We start from the raw sequence: 18934 nt of genomic DNA on the forward strand, positions 1-18934 counted from the left end.
AATATAAGTTCCCCTTTTATCAAGCAAATCCCTAGGCCATATGATACTTATATCCCACATGCATATCTCACAAGGATTGAGTTGACATGCTATTTAGGCAGTAACACTTCATTTTTCATGCTTGTGAAGGAATGAAGTGTGCTGCATAAATGTATTTTCCAGATAAATGAAGGTTACACCTTAAAATGTCAAACTTTTTATTTAACTTACCTTCTGTAATAGAATTTTCTCTAGAATCTACTGTATATTTTTCTGACTTTTAAAATATAAGATAAGGATAAGGACTGGATGGGATTTAATTAGTTTAGGGAACTTCAGTTAGGTAACTCCTCTTGGTAATGTGGGCCAATAATTGTTTGCTGCTTATGGTCTTAAAGCCTTGCCTAGAGCACTGAGAACCCAAGTGAACTATTCAAGGTCACACAGCCAGTATTTGGCTTAGGTGGTACTTGAACACAGTTCCTCCTGGCTCTGAGGACAGTTCTTTATCCTTTTTATCCAAGCTATATCTGCTAAACTTGTTCTGGAACATAACTTATTTTTGATGTCCCCCAATCACAGAATTACAGAATTTAAGAGCTATAAGGGATGTCAAAAGCCATCTGTACAATTGAGACCACTCCAAAAAAAATCCTTTATTTATCCTCACTATTAGCATCATAAACACATTATAATGTGCAATGTACGTTAGAACAGTTATTGTAGGAGCATAGTTCTAGAGCTAGAAGGTATCTCATTGAGTCACTGAGTCCAATTCTCATTTTTCACATAAGGAAGCTGATGCAGAGAAGTTATGACTAGTCCAAAGTCATGCAGATAGTAGGTGTCAGAACCAGGATTGGAACCCAGGTTCTCTCAGTGTAGAAATATTCTTTTTTCCACTGAGCCATAAAACCTGCTGAACATTGCACTTCTGTGTCAATTTTTCACCTTTTCTATTCCCTTACTTTATGCCATTCCCTTTTCCACCATTAGCCTTCTCTTCTTTCCAATCTGTAGAGATTGGGAAACAAGATAATCAACTGTATCAAGAATTACATGCTAAAATAGAGTTAATACAGTTGTGTGTGGTGGGGGCGGGGAGCAACGGATGATTTGAGATGTTAAATCAAATGTGTTAAAAACATTGTGCTAAAAATAGGGTTAATATGGTTGTGAATAGTGGCCAAAGATGATTTGTGAGTGGCTGTTTTGGACCTGCATAGGTTCTTCCTCCCCATACATCTCCAGTTGGAGATATGATCTAGAGGGTTGAGTGTAATGAATATTTGATCTATAGATAATCAAGGTACCAACTTGGGTATTATATATTTGTGTCACTTTTATTAGTTATTTATAATTTCTTTTTATCTTTCTGTGTTACTGTTTGATAAAATTAAAGGTCACAACTTAGAGAATCACAAGAAAATAAGACACACATAAATTTTCCTGGCCTAAGTGTATGGGGTATAGCTGTAACATGAATGAGCAAAGGGAGATGGAAAGGAAATACTGGGTTAAAAATTGATTAAAATGTTTAAGCATTGAAGGCAGTGCTGCATTTATGAAAAAAAAAAATTGAAAAAAAAGTCCAGAGTAGTTTTTATTAACTAAGGTACTAAATGTAGGCAAGAGGATAGACAGAGAAAAAAACAGGGAGAGAACTTACCAGGCCCATAAAATTGAATTGAATTCTCGAAATTAACACTTTGAATATAGGTGAGACAGTGGAGGACCCAGAAGAGATACATGGTCAAAACCACTGGAAGAAGATGATTTTCAGCTGGGTAATTTAGGATAACTGAAAGGATCATATCAGAGGTAGACAAGGAGGTTGGCATAGAAATAAATGTGTGAGGTAAACAAAAAAAAAAAAGAGGAGAGGTTTTCATGTAACATGAAAAGATGATAATCTTGGAGAATCCATAGAAGGAAAAGTAGTTAAGAAAAAACTGATTGCTTCTTTAATGTGGGAAGAAATGAGAGTCTAATATCCCAGCTTTGAACAATTTAATTTTAACAGGGTAGTTTCTATTGCAAACAAAAAGTTTAACAAAAGTTCTGTCTTTTTGCCATTTCAATTGAGATATTGCTGAGGCAAAATATTGCTTAGAAGAAACACATGTGAATTAAAACTTTTAAAGTGTCTTTCGAGCCTCATAATTATATAATTATTACCCTTTATAAAATTGCCGTAAGTTATAATGATAGATTAAAAATGCTAGATGTTAGAGAATGATCACATACCAAATATTTAGGGAAAAATAAATCCATGTTTTTATTTCTTCCTTCTAATGTCACTTACTTGGCATCTGTCAAGTCTCAAATTTTTGCCTCTGAATTATGTTTTACAGATTGCAGCTGGGGCCACAGAGGTGTCAGTATTTGGGGCAGCATCAGAGTCATTCAGTAAGAAGAACATTAATTGTTCTATCGAAGAAAGCATGGAGAGGTTTGAAGCAGTTGTTAAGTCAGCAAGGCATATGAATGTTCCAGTGCGAGGGTATTTATGAAACTTTGCAAGTAACTATATTTTATGAACTGAATCACCCCAAATGTTTTTCTTCTTAAGTTTCTCTCTCTCTTTCTCAAGTGCCCTTTTCTGGACTATTTAACTTCATTTCTTTATGGTAGGAGATAGTAAAATGAGATGGAATGTCCTTTTATAAATTTATTATACATAATAATTTCAGCAAATACAGAAAATCAAATTGACAAAACCAATTATACATTGCTATGACTATGTCAATTAGGGCCTCCAAGACTTTTTCCAGTTGTAAATGTGTGACTTAATGATCATAATAATCTTTCATAATTATGATCTTAATAACCATTTATAATTTATATGAATTTTAACAAGATAAGTTTTCTTTGTCCTCTTCTGAGCTATTTATATTATATTACATTATATTATAGTATAAGATTAGTATGATATAATCAGTACTTCATATTGATTATATCATATATTTATAAAGGGGTTTTTTTTATAATTGTTCGAATTCATTTTTATTTCCACCACTTTACAAATGAATCAGCCTCATTTTCTTATAATTCTTGTTTGGCATCTAGGTGGTGCAGTGGAGAAACTGCTGGTCCTGAACTCAGGAAGACTTGAGTTCACTTCCAGCTTTAGACACTCAGTAGATGTGTGGTCCTCAGCAAGTCACTTAACCTCTACCTGCTTTAGTTTCCTCATCTCATTTTTAAAATGAGGAAAAGAAAAGCACTTAGCTGCCAGGGTTGTTGTGAGGAATAAATTAGATAATATTTGTAAATTCTTTGTGAAACTTAAGTCACCATACTAGTTCTAACCATTATTACTGGCAACTGTCCACAGGTGATCATTTCAAAACTCATGAGGTACACAACTCAATTAAAATGAGAGAATACTATAATCAGTCATCATTTATTAAGCCCCTGTTGTTTGCCAAGTACTGTGTAAGGCACTGAGCATACACAGATAAAAATGAAGCAATCTTTTCCCTGGAGGAACTTGAATTATATTAAAAGAATAAGTAGCATAAGGTGTACCAGCAAAGACTTCATGTAAGAGATGGCATATGAGCTGAATTTCGAAGAGTGCTAGGGCTTCTAAAAGGCAGAAGTGGGAAGGGAATACATTCCAAGAACTAAGGATGGCATGGAGATGGGAGATGGAATATTGTCTGTGAGGGAACGCAAATGGTAAATTCAGGTGAGCCATAAAATAAACGAAGAGGGTAATGGTTAAGCAGTACGGAAAAGTAGTTTGGAGGCAGATTTTAAATGACATTAAATGCTAAATAAAGGCATTTATGTTTTATACTTTAGGCATTAGGGAGACACTGGACCTTATTGATCAGGCCTGTACTTTAAGAATATCAGTTTGGCTTTTTTATAGAAAATGGATTGGAAAGGGTGGAGACTTGAATTGAGGTAAAGATCTTGAAGGAGGCTATATACCTGATAAATTATCAGTTATCCACTTGAAATTACCTATTGCAAATAATAAATCTGGAACTGTCATTTCCTTGACACCTGGTGGATAAAGTAGCTTTCTTTATTGAAAATTGGTGTATACTCATGTACATGAATACTTTCAAAGATGCACAGTTTTCCCTTAATCAATGCATATTGTACCCCCTCTGCTTTAGTGTATATGTAACCACAGTTCTAAAGCCCATTGACATGGAATTCTCTCCTTATTGGTGCAGATGAATATCTTGCCTTGCATGAGGGGCAAGGCAGAGTTGGCAAGAGCAAGAGAACTTCAGCCTTCTCGGTTTTTTCCTTCATCAGCCTGAAGTGGAGTTGGCCTCTTCCGTCTTCTCTCTTGAACTGGAAGCCAGAAGCACCCAAAGCCATTGCAGAGAGTCCTAAGCAATTTAAACAAAACTGAAGGGAATTCAGAGATGACTAAAGCTTTCTTAGTGTTGCCAACTCTGCCCATCCCAATGTTCTTTGGAACTAGGGTTGCACATGTTTTTTATGAATTTCTCTAAAAAATATTATTATTTGGCATCTGATCTTCTGGTGATGGGTATTTCTGTATTTAGATAGGCTTGTCCTCCAATAACTGAAATACAACCCAACACATTGTGTAAAGCCTTTCAAGCTTGGTACCATTGCCAGAACTCATGTGTCATGGTCGTTTCTTCAGAAAATCCAGGATTATTTCCAATGAAGTATTGGAATAGGACATTAGTGGAGGATCTTTATTATGAAGTATTTAAAAATTATTTTTAGATTAGGGCACAGTGATCTTCATTAGTGTAATGAAGAATAAATTTACAGTACAAAAGAAGAGTATAAGTAAATATTTTTCTATGAAAAAGACTAGTCAAGCTAGAATCAGTTATAGAATTTCTCCTTCTGTGAGTAGATGGGAAATGGTTCATATTGTTTTATCTCTAGTAATTCTCTATAGTGAGAGTTTTTAATGGAAGGCCAAATTTTGTTTTTGTTTTTGTTTTTGCTTCTGTGCATATGTGTGTGTATGTGTGTGTGTGTGTTTCCCCAATGAATTGTACTGATTTAAGAAACAAGTAAAATAAGCAAATGTGAATGTGTCTTTTCTTGTACCAAAAAACTCAACCAAACAAAAAAAAAACTATATAATATCTGTGATTTTTCTCTCTCATAAGAAAGAATGACTTGGGGGAGAAGTACAATTTTCCTTTGAATCAGAAGAGGCCAAATGAAAATGAATATGAATAAATTAATTTATATTTGTAGTCAGTTTTCATCCCCAAACAGGAGCATGTAGAAGACTTTATCATTTCCTCTTCAACTTGGACTATGTGCCAGATCTCCTCCATTCCAGTGGTGAGTGATCACTGGTGGCAAGCATGTATCCCTGTTTTATCTTTCCTTTGACTTTAAAGATAAGAGGGTAGTTGAACAAAGAAAAACATCCTGTTATTAAAGTTTTCAAGGAATCTTGTTTGATTTTCATGTATGCATGAAGATATTTTGGAAGGAAATCTTTTTAGGTGATATTTTACTCTTGTCTAGACATTTTAAAAAAATAACCAACAAAGAACATAATTGGACATTGTATTCTCTATATTATATTTTCTCTGCATTACATTTTTTTAAGCATGAGACCATTTCAGAGACTTCTGGAAGAGAACCATAAATAGTCAAAAGAATTTAGCCTAACTATCCACACAGGAACAGATAAGTGGATGAAGAATGAAACTTTGAGAGCCTGCCCATCAGCATATGATTCTTGGACAGGCACTACAAGTGGGGAACCAGTTGGGCTCAAAATTAAAAAGAAGAGTCCATTGGATTGATTATGGTTAATTGAAAAGCTCCTTCAAATATTCTGAACATCTCCTTTAAAAATATATTTTTGAAGTACCAATATCCTATTGTTGTTGTTGTGATTTAAGTCATAGAATACTACAGTATCTGAGAATGAAAAAAGTGAGTTTCACACAGACAGGAGTGGAACGTTATACGGCAGGTGTGAGCACATTATAACATAAAAAATCCTTCTGAAGAAGGATTAGATTTAAATATTTTATTAGAGTGAGTAATAACTGGTATTCCCCAGATTTGGAGCTGGAAGGAAGTATAGAGGACTTTGAGCTCAACCCTTTCATTTTACAGAAAGGAAACTGGTCCTAAGAGTTAAAGTGACTTACTCTTGGCTGAAGAATTATTAATTTTCAGAAGGAGGATTTGAATTCAGTTCTCCCTGATTCTAAGTCCAAGTCCTTAACCATTATACCACGTTGACACCCTCTACGTTCCACTGATATGCTTGAGATACAAAGAGATGGCCATGATGTATACTTCTTGCAGCAAACATGATTAGACACGTACAAGAGTCAAAAGAATTGGCAGACATGTATGCATTGTGATGGAGGGAATATTCACATTGATATGGTAAAATGCCTTTGAATGTTTGAGTATTTTAGGCAAAGTTATACAAGCAATATAAAAAAGTGAAGAGTTTAATTTGGAGAGTCAGTTTTCCTTCTTAAAATGTCAATTTTAGTTCTTTTTCAATATAATTATTATAGTTTATAAGAATGATATATATCCTTTGTGATCTTTTTACATTTTATTATTAACTAATAGAAATGGATCAAGCTTTCTTGAATAATAGAGGCCCTTCCTAAAGATACTATCAGGAAGCGAGAACAAAAATCATGTTATAATAAAGAGATCGGAACTGGACCAGTAGATTCATTGATGTAGGGATCTTTCAACGAGGAGCTTCTACCAGTACAGATTAGTACCTTCTCCGATGCTTATAGTCTTACGGACTCGTGAGGTCAAGGACACTAGGACACTCAGTGATTGACCCACTGATACATGGTTGGTATATGCTAGAAGAAGCAATAATAGTAATGACTAGAATGAATATAGCACTTTAACCTTATGTAAAGTTGTTTTAAAGTTTGCAAAGTGCTTTGCAAATATTATTTAATTTTATTCTCACAACAACCTTGTGGGGTGTTGTTGGTGTTCTTCAGTTGTTCAGTGATGCCTGATTCTTTGTGACCTTATTAACCATACTCTCCATCGACTTTTCTTGGCAAAGATATTGGAGTAGTTTGCCATTTCCTTCCCCAGTGGATTAAGACAAACAGAAGTGAAGTGACTTGCCCAGAGTCACACAGCTAATAAGTGTCTGAGGCTAGATTTGAACCCAAGTCTTCCTAACTACAAAGAACTCTATCCATTGAGCCACCCAGGTCTCTACCTTGTGGAGTAGTGCTATTGTTATCATCCCCATTTTTTTTATGAATAGGAAACTGAGCCAAACAAAGGTTAAATGACTTCCCCAAAATCACACAGATAGTGTTTGAGGCCAGATTTGAACTGAAATTTTTTCTTACTGTAGATCAGATACTATATCTGCTGCAGCACCTAGCTGCCTGAACCACTGTCATTTTTGCTATAAGGCCAGTTCTCTAACTTCACTGCCTCTGTCAAGAATAAAAGAGGCACATTTTACATTGCCTTGAACTCTACATTACTATATAATATTATCAACATGCTGAAAAGTATTTAACTTATTCTTTTTTATCTTTTTTTTAAATGCAATTTATTTATTTAACATATTTGGTTTTCAGCATTGATTTTCACAACATTTTGAATTACAAATTTTCTCCCCATTTCTACCCTCCCCCCCACTCCAAGATGGCTTATATTCTGGTTGCCCTGTTCCCCAGTCAGCCCCCCCCTCTATCACCCCCTCCCCTCTCATCCCCTTTTCCCTTCCTTTCTTGTAGGGCAAGATAAATTTCTACTTATACTTTAACAGAATGTGTGGCATACAAATCACGTGAGAAAATTCTTAGTGTATTTCATCCATATGTATATTTTCCAATACCAAACTGATTTCAATTTGGAGCATTACTGCTGGTTTTTTAGGGCATGCTATTTATCTTTAAAACAAATACTTATATATTTTGTTTAAACATTTATGTGTTCATTTGAGAATTACTTGCCCTCAATTTTTACAGAGCTTAAATTTGACTATATTTTTACTGGCAAACTAAAATTTATGTACTCAGTATAAATCATGGGCTGTTGGTGCCTCTTATAAATAAGAAAAAATATATATACTCAACTAGTTTAGGCTTCAGTATGTATGTCTTACTATTGCAACAGCTGCATCAACATATACTTGATCATCATCCAGAAAATTTATGTTGTCAGCTGTCAGATTTATTAAAGTCTGTAAGACACTATTGTTTTATAAATGTTTACTAAGACAGTTTAAATGTTTATAAAAATAGAAAACTTGAATATGGTTTAAATAGAAGCTTTTGTTAGAGTCATAAAGGCCATTGCTTTATACATACACACTCTCACACATATATATATATATATATATATATATATATGTGTGTGTGTGTGTGTGTGTGTGTGTGTGTGTGTATGTGTATACATGTACATATACACATACATACACTTTTTTGTGAATGTACAGAACTTTACATAACGTCTGGGACACATTCAGTAAAGACACTGTGCCAAATCAGTATTATAAAATGTGTGGTCAGCTAACCACTGGCACACATACTTTCAATGTGAAACAGTATTGAAATATCTACATTTCAGGCTTCACTCTTTCATATGTAATTCAGGTGACATTTACAAAATCCTCTGCTGTTTTTCTAGTGGCTACCTGAACTGAAAAGGACAGACAGGCAGGGAAAAAATGAAAAGCATGTGATAAATATAATTATTCATTAGTATTTTATTAATGAAATTCATTGAAAGAAAATTGAAAGAAAGAAAATTTCATGAAAATGTATATTGGGCAAAATGCTTTTAAGTCACTATTCTCAGTGCATATGTATATATATATGGATATTTGTGTGTGTGTGTGTGTGTATATATATATATATATATACATATATATATATACCCACCTATACATATGTATGCACATACATACACATATCTATATATATATATATAATATAACCATATTACATGCAATCTATGTCTGTTCTTTTTATTGCTAACAAAATGCAGGAATGTGAAAATTTTCCTTTTGTAGTTTATGCTCTTGCAATGTAATAATAGCTAGTATTTATATAGTACTTTAAGGTATACAAAGTACTTTATATATGTTAACTTATTTAATCCTTACAACAACACTTTGAGGTAGGTACTCTTATTATCCACATTTCATAGAGAGGAAAAGTAAGGCACATAGCTAGAGAGTATCAAGCTAAAGTCTTCCTGACTCCAAATCCCAAACTGTATTCACTGCACCATCTAGCTGTCTCATTGTATTAGCTGGCATATCTTTAGGCTGGATTTCACTGACCATTGTCTGATGTATTGAAGCCTATGCTGTAAATTTTTGTTTAGTATTTATCAATATACATATATAATATTATCGTTCCATAATGTTAAGGAATATTTCAGCAATATAATATATGGTGCAGTATCCACTGAATTTGGAAATAAATGATTAGGATACTGAGAATAAGAATACAATTCTGAGTGGTAAAACCACGACAGGGGAGGAGACCTCTGATTTTATTGGCATGGGGAACTCTTGAGGAAGAAACACCTACCAATGCACACTGGCACCTTCTCTGCAAGTCTCAGTCTAAGAAAGTTATCAGTAGCACAGAGAAAGTCAGTACGTTTCCCTGGGCCACAAAGCCAGTATTTGTTAAAGGTGACACCTGAACCTAGGTTTTCCTGACTGTACGGCCAGCTTTTTATTTGCCATGACACTTTTTGACTGAAAGCACTATATAAATGACATCCTTGTAGAAAATATTTGGTGACCTGCACATTTTGGTGCAGAGAGAAAATTATATCAGGAGGAGAAATATTCTTCTTTCATGAGAATTTATAGCTTTTAGGATAAGGTGAAACTTAGAGATCACAGAATCATTAAAAGCAAAATAAAACAGTGATCTGATATGTTAATTTAGTCTGTCTTTCCTCCCCCACTTGCTTTCTTGTTGGTTTATATTTAAACTACCCAAGACAAATGTGAATCCAAAAAAAGTTTTAATAACCTCCAAGGGAGATTCCACAACTCCCTTTGATTATCCATTTCCATGTTTAATAACCCTTACTATCAGGAAATTTATTTTTAATTTAAGCTGAAATTAATGTTATACTTAAATTGTGAATACAACTCTCATGAAGTTACATGGTTTCTATTTCAAAAATGCAATCATCATAAATGCTATAAAATGATTAATGGGCTGACCCCACTTATTATAAAAAAATTCATCTTCTTCATGGTTTTGTGAACAGAGAGCTACATTTGCTTGGCCTGGGTCTGCTGTTTATTTCCTGTGTGACCTTAGGCAAGTCACTTAAAATTTCTGGGCTTCAGTATCCCCAATTTTCAAATTAGAGGATTGGACAAGATGATCTCAGGTCTTCTTCAGATCTAAACATATGATCCTATGATTTCCAACTTCTAAAATGTCAATATTGGTTCAGATCATAGCCGCTAAACTGCTCAGATTACCCAAATAATATTTTATTGCTCTCATGTTACTTCTCTCTGGTAGCCATTTAGTAATGAATATAATTATACTTTTGGGTCTAAAATTTCAGGGCAGCCAAGGGTTAGATGAGACAATACCTTTCTTTTTTACCATTGTCTGTTTGATAGGGTATAATATCTAACATGCAATATTATAAAACATGTAGTCAACTAATCATTGTTACACATACTTTCAATGTGAAACGATATTGAAATATCTGCATTGTGCGCTTCGTTCTTTCATGTGTAATTCAGGTGACATTTACAAAATTCTCTGCTGTTTTTCTAGTGGCTGCCTGAGCTGAAAAAGTGTTAAAGGTAACACCTGAATCTAGGCTTTCCTGACTCCAGGGCCAGCTTTTTTATCTGCCATGACCCTTTTTGTCTGAAACCACTATGTAAATGACATCATTGTAGAAAATATTTGGTGATTTGATCATTTTGATGCACAGAGAAAAAGATGAGTGAACAATATAATGCATGCATGATGCTGAGAATCTTTGAGTGACTGAAGGAAGTACTTGAATGGATATAGTGCCGTATTCTTGGGGCAGGGGGAATGACATCTCCCTTAAACTCCTTGCTAACTTTAGGAGTTAAACTGAAATGCAAATTGTAGAAGGGCAAGTATCCTGTAGCAAAATATGTCTCAAAAGTGAGACATCTGGCAAAGAGATTTTCTTCCCATGTGTATAGTTGGTTTGAGGCTGGATATTTGTTTTTAGCCCAATATATTAGTCTGGCACTGATAGGTGCCAGAAAAAAAATGCATAGCTAGCAAGAGTTAATAGGAATTTGCTGTATTTGTGTAGTCATGGCTTAATAGCCATCACTGAAAACTTGTGACGAAAGAATGAATTTTGTTATTTCTTGTCAAATGAGCAGTAGGATTTTTTTAGCCTAAATATTTGTTTTTCCGCTGTCATACCTTGCTATATCCGGACAAGAAGTGGATTGATAATTTATGTGAGCAAGTCAAAGGACTTAATATTTCTCTAGGAGTTCTACCTTATGTCTGAGAATATTCATAAGACTGTCTGTCTGTCTATCTGTCTGTCTATCTATCTATCTATCTATCTATCTATTCATAGGAGACTTCCAAGCTAAGCTTTAATCCTGGGCATATCTATAGGACTGTGTATATACATAGAAATGCATGTATATTTGTATACATATACACATGGGCATACTCTTTATGTATACATATAGTCTATTTCATATATACGCAAATATATTTGAATATTTATATTTTTTCTTTCAGAACTTAACAAACACCAAATAAAATGAGCACTACTGTAGACAAATGAGGCGAAAAAAAGGAAGATAGTATATGAAACCATGAATCTCTCTTACATACAGCTTGCTTTTCCATTTAATTATATAACAAATTCTACATGTAACTTTCAAAGCTGTCCTGCTTGTCAGTGTTTCCTTTTGCCCTTTTTCTGTCCTTTTCTGTGCATTAAAAACAAAACAAACAAAACCATACTGTTTAAAGATAATTTTATTATCTGCACATTTGAAAATAACAGTGCACAAAAACATAAGAAATTCTTATTTTTAGAGTTTTCATTTCCTTCTAAATTGGAATGCCAAGGAGAAAACAGTTGAAGACATTCAGTAACAATGATTAGAGGTAAAGAGGATTGGTCCAAAAAGACCCTAATATAATTAATCCATTTACTGTGTACAGCTTTGCTGAATATGATTAAAATGTGAAATTATATTATTTTCAGTGATGAGGAATAAACATAAGGTGGAGAAATCTTTGGCTTGCTAAGTAGTATAGTCAAATCACACGTTTTCACTCAGTATCCGGAGAAGCCTCTTTAATATAATTTGCAAGAGCTTCTTCAGTTTCCTTGTTATTTATTATTTATTTTTGTAACCTTTTTTCTTGCCCTGCATAACATTTTTCCAACTCTATTATTGATTTTTCTTTCTATTCTTCTTTCTGCTCTGAAAATTAGTGACAAAGACTTCTAGACATTCCATTTATACTCTCCATTTATGGATACTGTCTTGTTCTGTCTGCAATTGATCCATTTGTGAAATAGCTGCATAACTTTGCGTGGGGTCATTATACCCCTTGAAGTAATCTCCGTTCATCCTTCTCCCAGTATTATCCTGGTTCCCCATTACAGGGAAGTGGGCATATTGCCACTAGCAAGGATGCTGAAGCCCTTGTCATCTTTGATGCCCAAGATCTTGCTCTCTTCCTGGGGAGAGAGCCAGATCTGCAGCCAGATCTTCCTCACTGCTACTGCTTTTTATTGCTATTCCCTGTCCTTGGGCAGAGGACAGAGCACCAGCTGTGCCAAACATGTCTACCTGAGCCATGGTGCTCTGGGCCAAGTAGGTGGGCTGGGCTGGGACTAGGAGATATCGTTAGGGACAGAGATCACTGTGTTGCATGCACTGGGAATGGGGGTGGAGGGTGAGGACTTCTGTGCATTTAAATATATATATATATACATATATATATATTTAAATATACCATATATATATGTGTGTGTGTATATATATATATATGATATGTTCAAGGACTTTCCTCCTTTCCCTCTCATTGCCTCTCCTCTCTATTATAATAAGGAAGAACAGTCTTTTATTTAACAAATATGCATAGCTAAGCAAAACATATTCCCAGTTTCAATCTCTATGAAAATGGAAATTCTGTACCTTGAGTCACGGAAAGATATTTTAAACATCATCTTTCCTCTAAAATATAGTCCACGAAGTTTTACATAGCAAAACACAAATAAAAAGATGTGATATTGGAAAAGTATGTGGAAGGAGATGTTGAATAACATGAAAATAGATCTAGAACAGTTAAGTGTTTTTAGCATTATTCCTTCTATGAAGATATGGGATCCAAGAAATAGACTAGGAACCCAGCATTAATTATTTAAAACATATGCTTAGCTTTTAGTCACAGACACATGCAATAGGAATAAGCTAAATTAATTAGGTCCCATTTTTGTGAATTATATGCAATGTAGCCCTGGACCTGTTGGACTTTTTTTATTCCTGCACAGGCTGTTACTTTGACTTGAGTATGTGCCTGTAAGCAGCCACCTGGAGAGGTGATCCTATTGATGCATATCCTAGCCTAGAGTTTATACATATTCAGTAAAAAAGATGTTGTTGTCATCTGCCTCATTAGTTCATTTTTTCAAGATCTTCTAACCTCTACTTGGGACCAGTTTATGACTGGCCTATAAGAGTAAATCATTTTTAGATTGAGTAAGAATGAGGTAACAATAACTTTTCTTTGAAGTTACCAGCCAAGACAATGACATAAGTAAGAAGTCAATAAAATTCTTTAAGAGGTATAAGTGTAATGCACTTTAAAAATGTATTCATACATAAAAATCTAAATTTTTAGGCTGGATATCTATAAGAGATATGGAATTAGAATTACAAAATCCTTGAAAGCTTTTTTTTTTTCCTTTTTCACTTAGCATAGCAGTGCCTTTGTGTTGTAGGCACTCAATAAACGTTAGTTGATTTGACAAGGCATGATAAGAAAAAAAATATATGTGTGTGTACCATAAGTGTGTGTGTGTGTGTGTGTGTATATGTACATATATATACACACACACGTACACACACACATATATATGCATATATACACATACATATAGCATGTGTAAATAATTTTACACATCATTTTACATAGTCATTTACTTCTATCAAGATCCAAATAAGGGGCAGGTAGGTAGTACAGTAGATAAAGAGCCTGGCCTAGAGTCAGGAAGACCTGAGTTCAAATCTGGCCTCACACACTTACTAGGTGTGTGACCCTGGCCAAGTAACTTAACTCTATTTGCCTATGTTCCCTCATCTGTAAAATGAGCCAGGGAAGGGAATGGCAAACTACTCCAGCGTCTTTGCCGAGAAAACACCAAATGGGGACACGAAGAGTTGGGCACAACTGAAATGACTGAACAACAAGAGGTCCAAGTAAGTTGGTCTGTGCACTTATTACTCATACTCTCTCACAGAGAAGGAAATGGAAGCCCAGTATAATGTCCTACCCATGAACACATAGGTAGAAATTGTATGAAACACGATTTGAACACAGGTCATCTTGACTTTACATTCATTACCTTAGCTACTACCACCGTGCAGTGCATGTGACAGAGCTAGGACAGAACTTGAGCCTTTGACTCTAATATCAGTGATGCAGAGGCCTGATTTAGGGCAGTTCAGCGTGTTCATCGGTGTTGGAATATAAATCATACTTTGTGTCATAGCATTATAGCATTTTAAAACTAGAAGAGGATCTTAGGGATCACCTGGACAAATACTTATTTTTTTGCAAATGAGGAAAATGAGGAAAACCACTTTGGCAGCTCCGGATACAAGAGGGGAAAGACCCTCTAGAAGACTACTGAGATAGTACATAGAAGAGGTGATGATGGCCAGCACTAGGGTAGTAGTAATCTTAGGGCAGGGAGTAGGATGTATAGGAGGTCTGTTGGGAGAGTGAAAACAAAATGTATGGAAACATTGGATATATACTTCGTGTGACAGTGAGGAGTTGAGGAGGACCCTACTTGTGACCTAGGAAGACTGAGCAGAGGATCATGGTCTCAACAGCAATAAGGAAGTTAGGAAGAAAAGAGGCATTTTTGGGAAAAGATAATTAGTTCTGTTTTGGATGTGTTGGGTTTGAGATGCCTGAAGGCAGATGGAGATGTGAGATTGAAGCTCCAAGGTGAAATTAGAGTTAGAAAGAAATGCAAATTACTTGCTTAGAAATGGTAACTAGGAGCTGATCATGTACCTAGGAAGACAGTCTAGAGAAAATAGTAGAAGAGGGCTTAGAGAATTAACCTATGTATGCACTCATATTTAAGGGGCATGGCAAAGACAGAGATCTAACAGACAAGACTATGATGAACTAGTTACACATGTAGTAAGAAAATGAAGAGAGAGTCATGTCATGAAAACCCAGAGGAAGGATTTTTCAGGATTAGAGGGTGGTGGACAGTGTCAAATGTTTCAGAGAGGTCAAGAAAGATGAGGATTGAGATATGACAGGCAAAGATAAAATTGGTTTGGGAAATAAAGTCATTTGCAAAAACAGATAGAGGAAGGTGGTGTCAAACTATAAGCAGTATACCATCATAAAACAACAAGAAGCTGTGGAGAGAGAGATGTTTGTAGAAATTTTTCATGAAATCTAATTAAGACCTATTATTCCAAGAATGTTTAGAGTTGAAACTGGAAAGAGGACAATAAGCAGATGAAAAATGGAATCTGTCAGTTGACATTTCTTCAGTAAACTATGTTCTTCATCAGGGTCAGTGGGACTACCACACTTGAAGTCTTACAGATCCGTCCCCAAGCTGCTAAAGAAGGAAGTAATCATAAACAAAGGTGAAAGAATAGACTTACACCAATTCTGTCTCTCTCTCTCTCTGTCTCTCTCTGTCACACACACACACACACACACACACACACACACACACACACACACACCCACACACTGTGGAGGAAATTAAATTTTGAAAGTGTCAAGGTTTCAATTCTTAAATTATTCTGAAAAAGGAGAAGTTACAGAAAAATTTGAAAAATCAGGGACACCATTGCTACAAAAAATAAATCAATAAAATATCATTGAAAGCAAATCACTGTCTACTCCAGCCTGTGTGCTGACTATATAAAAAGTGAGGGGCACTATTGAAGAGCCCATAAGAGGGCAAGTGTCAGAGACAGGAAAACCTGTTTTCAAATGCTTATTTTGGCACATGGTGGCTGTGTGACAAATCAGGGATTCCCCACATTAATGAAATTTGGAAAGTCCAATCTTTTCTAAATAAAAAAAAAACACACCACATATCTATGAAATTCTTATAAGTCTTTGTTAGGAAAGTTGCCATCCAGGAGATGTATAATCAGAATATATAGGACAATTATGTGGGGAGATTATGGAGCAGCAGGTGGAAAGTGCAAAATCCATGTTGGTACCCAAGTTACTTTAAAAGCCCTGGAGGAAGACCTTTAGTATACTCGGTGGACTGCCTCAATCCTGACCCCTCCTGGAAGATTTCTCAGAAGTTACGGACAAAAATCACACACCATGAATGAGTGGACTTGGGTGAGCTGTGATATTGTGCCATTGAGGGAATTACACCCCTATAGTGTTAAGATCATACATCTGTTGAAGTTGTAAGATATACATTCCAAGGACTCTGATTCCTGAGGGCAAGTTTCAAACCTATGTGATTTTTAGAGTAATTATTTGCGTCAGTGTGAAACCTTAAGTGCCAAGGTAAGGTTGAATGACGTCTATGTCCTTCAAACTGTCTTTTTTATGTTGGCCAGAGTTTTCTGGCTAGAGTCTAGCCAAAAAACAAGCTGCTTCCTTTCCTTTCCATATCTACTAAGGAATTTTTAGAAAAGCCTCCCTCCAATAGGAGAAGGGAAAGTTGGTAGTGCAACCTCAAAGAGTTGGAATGGTTGATATTAACTTAATTGAAAGCAATCTCATAATTTTCTTCTGCCAAATATTTTAAAGATTTTGTGACAGCAGGATTTTATTTGATAAATAACTTATCCTTGTGACTAGTCTCAATAAACAAAACCAAAAATCCATTCACAAATTATGCCTACAAAGATTATGGAGACAAAATAAAAGTAGAAAAAGTAAGCCTGAGACATTCAAGAAATTCCCTCATTTCCCTTTATATCTAACATAATGTTTAAAGAAAGGGTCTCAAGTCCTGAGAGTCAAGTGTGTGTCCATTATAACCGATATTTACATAATTCTTTATATAGAGTATCTCATATGATCCCTATGATCTTACCTTAAAAAGGTAAGACAAATATTACCATACCTTGTTTATGGAAATTGAAACTCAGAAAGGTTTAGTGATTTTCCCAGTTTCTGAAAATTGTAAGTGGTAAAAACCAGGAATAAAATGAAAGTCCTTTAACTTCAAGACTTCAAATTCAGAGATATTTCTGAAGTACCACACTGCCCCTAGTAACATGCTTAAAAGTGGGCATGCACTAGCATTGACTTCCCAGTACATATTAACATCTAGGAAACTCACTAAAATTTTTTGGGGGCAGAAGTTATTGTCCCATTATCCCTCACCCAGTTACTTATGGCTTAATTTTTAATATATCTCTAGCAGAGCAGGCTAGAGGAAAATAGAAATCATCTGATTTAAGTGAAAATTTTAAAATTTATGACTGGGTTTGGTTGATTTTATGTAACTTAATGAGAAACAAGACCCTTCAGCTGTTTTACTCTGCCTTAGTGCAATAGTCTGTACCTTATGTTTTGGGAGAACTTTCATCTATGGCCTGAATCAGCTTTAGAATGATCAAGGAAAATGTTTATTACTCATGGCCTGTTAGCTGGAATAAACAATCATACTCTGTGATAAGTTAACAGTTGTCATTAAAATTCTTTAAACTAAAGAAATTATAATAATTTTAAATTATTTAAACCATTTGAAAATATATCATTATGGATGCAAACAAAACAAAAAGACACAATTTAAGTGCCATATTTAGTTGAAACCATTGAGTTAAGTGTTGTTAACTTGGCAACTTCCTAATGGTGAAAAGCAGCATCCATTTGGCAATTGTGAGTTGATTTTAATTGAGTCAGAGTTTGAGATCATTTCTCTAGTGGATACAATTATTTTTAATTTCAGTTTACCACAAGCACCTATTTTTTTGTGTATCATATCATATCATATCATCTCATAACATTCTGATTGGGTCCAATCATTCTAAAGCTGGCAATTTACCTCTAACAAGGTCTGTTTTAAAATAGCTTTCTTCTCATTATGTTCAATTTTCTATTTAGCATACCACACACATTACCTCGTGTAACAAAGTACAGAATTTCTACTTCTTTGGGCATATAGGTATATATGCTACAATACCTTGATATGTGTTTGTGCATATGTGCCTACACACATACACATGCATGTAGATTTTATATAGGCTATACCTATAATTTAAAACAGCTGGTCTAAATATTAGATTTCTTATACATGGCACTACAGGGAAGAACTAGGACAAAGGGATCAAGGTGATAGGGAATTACCCACACGAACACACATAAAAGCACCCTCAGAGTAGCCAGGTGACATTCATCAAAACCCACTATGTCCTCCATTATAATCTCTTTACTTATCTTGACTATCAAATCCATGTTAATCATTTTCTTTTTTGGATTCCACTTCTAGTCCAGGTATGATCTGACCAGGAAGAAATATAGCAAATTTTTTTCTCATGTTCTAGAAACTCCTCTTCTATTAATATAGCAAAGAATATAGTTATATTCTTTTGCTCTTAAGTCACACTGCTGACTTACTATATATTGAACATACAGAAAGCTTGTAAAATGTCTTTCAAATGAAATATTATTTAGCCATATCTCACTTCTCTCATATTTTTGAATCCCAAATACAGGATTTTATATCCATCTTTCTTTGTCTCTGTCTCTCTGTC

General features: G+C 34.8%; 1 protein-coding gene across 2 annotated transcripts in view; it reads left to right on the forward strand.

Moving 5' to 3' along the window:
* HMGCLL1 (3-hydroxymethyl-3-methylglutaryl-CoA lyase like 1) overlaps positions 1 to 18934 on the forward strand; it is a 293745-nt gene that overhangs the window by 134772 nt on the left and 140039 nt on the right. Inside the window, exon 4 of one of the 2 annotated variants that reach the window (XM_036765723.1) lies at positions 2334 to 2482. The exons of the other annotated variant lie outside the window; for it this stretch is intronic. Within the exon in view, the coding sequence (XP_036621618.1) occupies positions 2334 to 2482 (149 nt within the window). The remainder of the gene's footprint in view (positions 1 to 2333; positions 2483 to 18934) is intronic. 2 annotated transcript variants of the gene reach the window in all.

The sequence above is a fragment of the Trichosurus vulpecula genome, chromosome 7 (assembly GCF_011100635.1).
Source record: "Trichosurus vulpecula isolate mTriVul1 chromosome 7, mTriVul1.pri, whole genome shotgun sequence".
In the NCBI taxonomy this organism is placed as follows: domain Eukaryota; kingdom Metazoa; phylum Chordata; class Mammalia; order Diprotodontia; family Phalangeridae; genus Trichosurus; species Trichosurus vulpecula.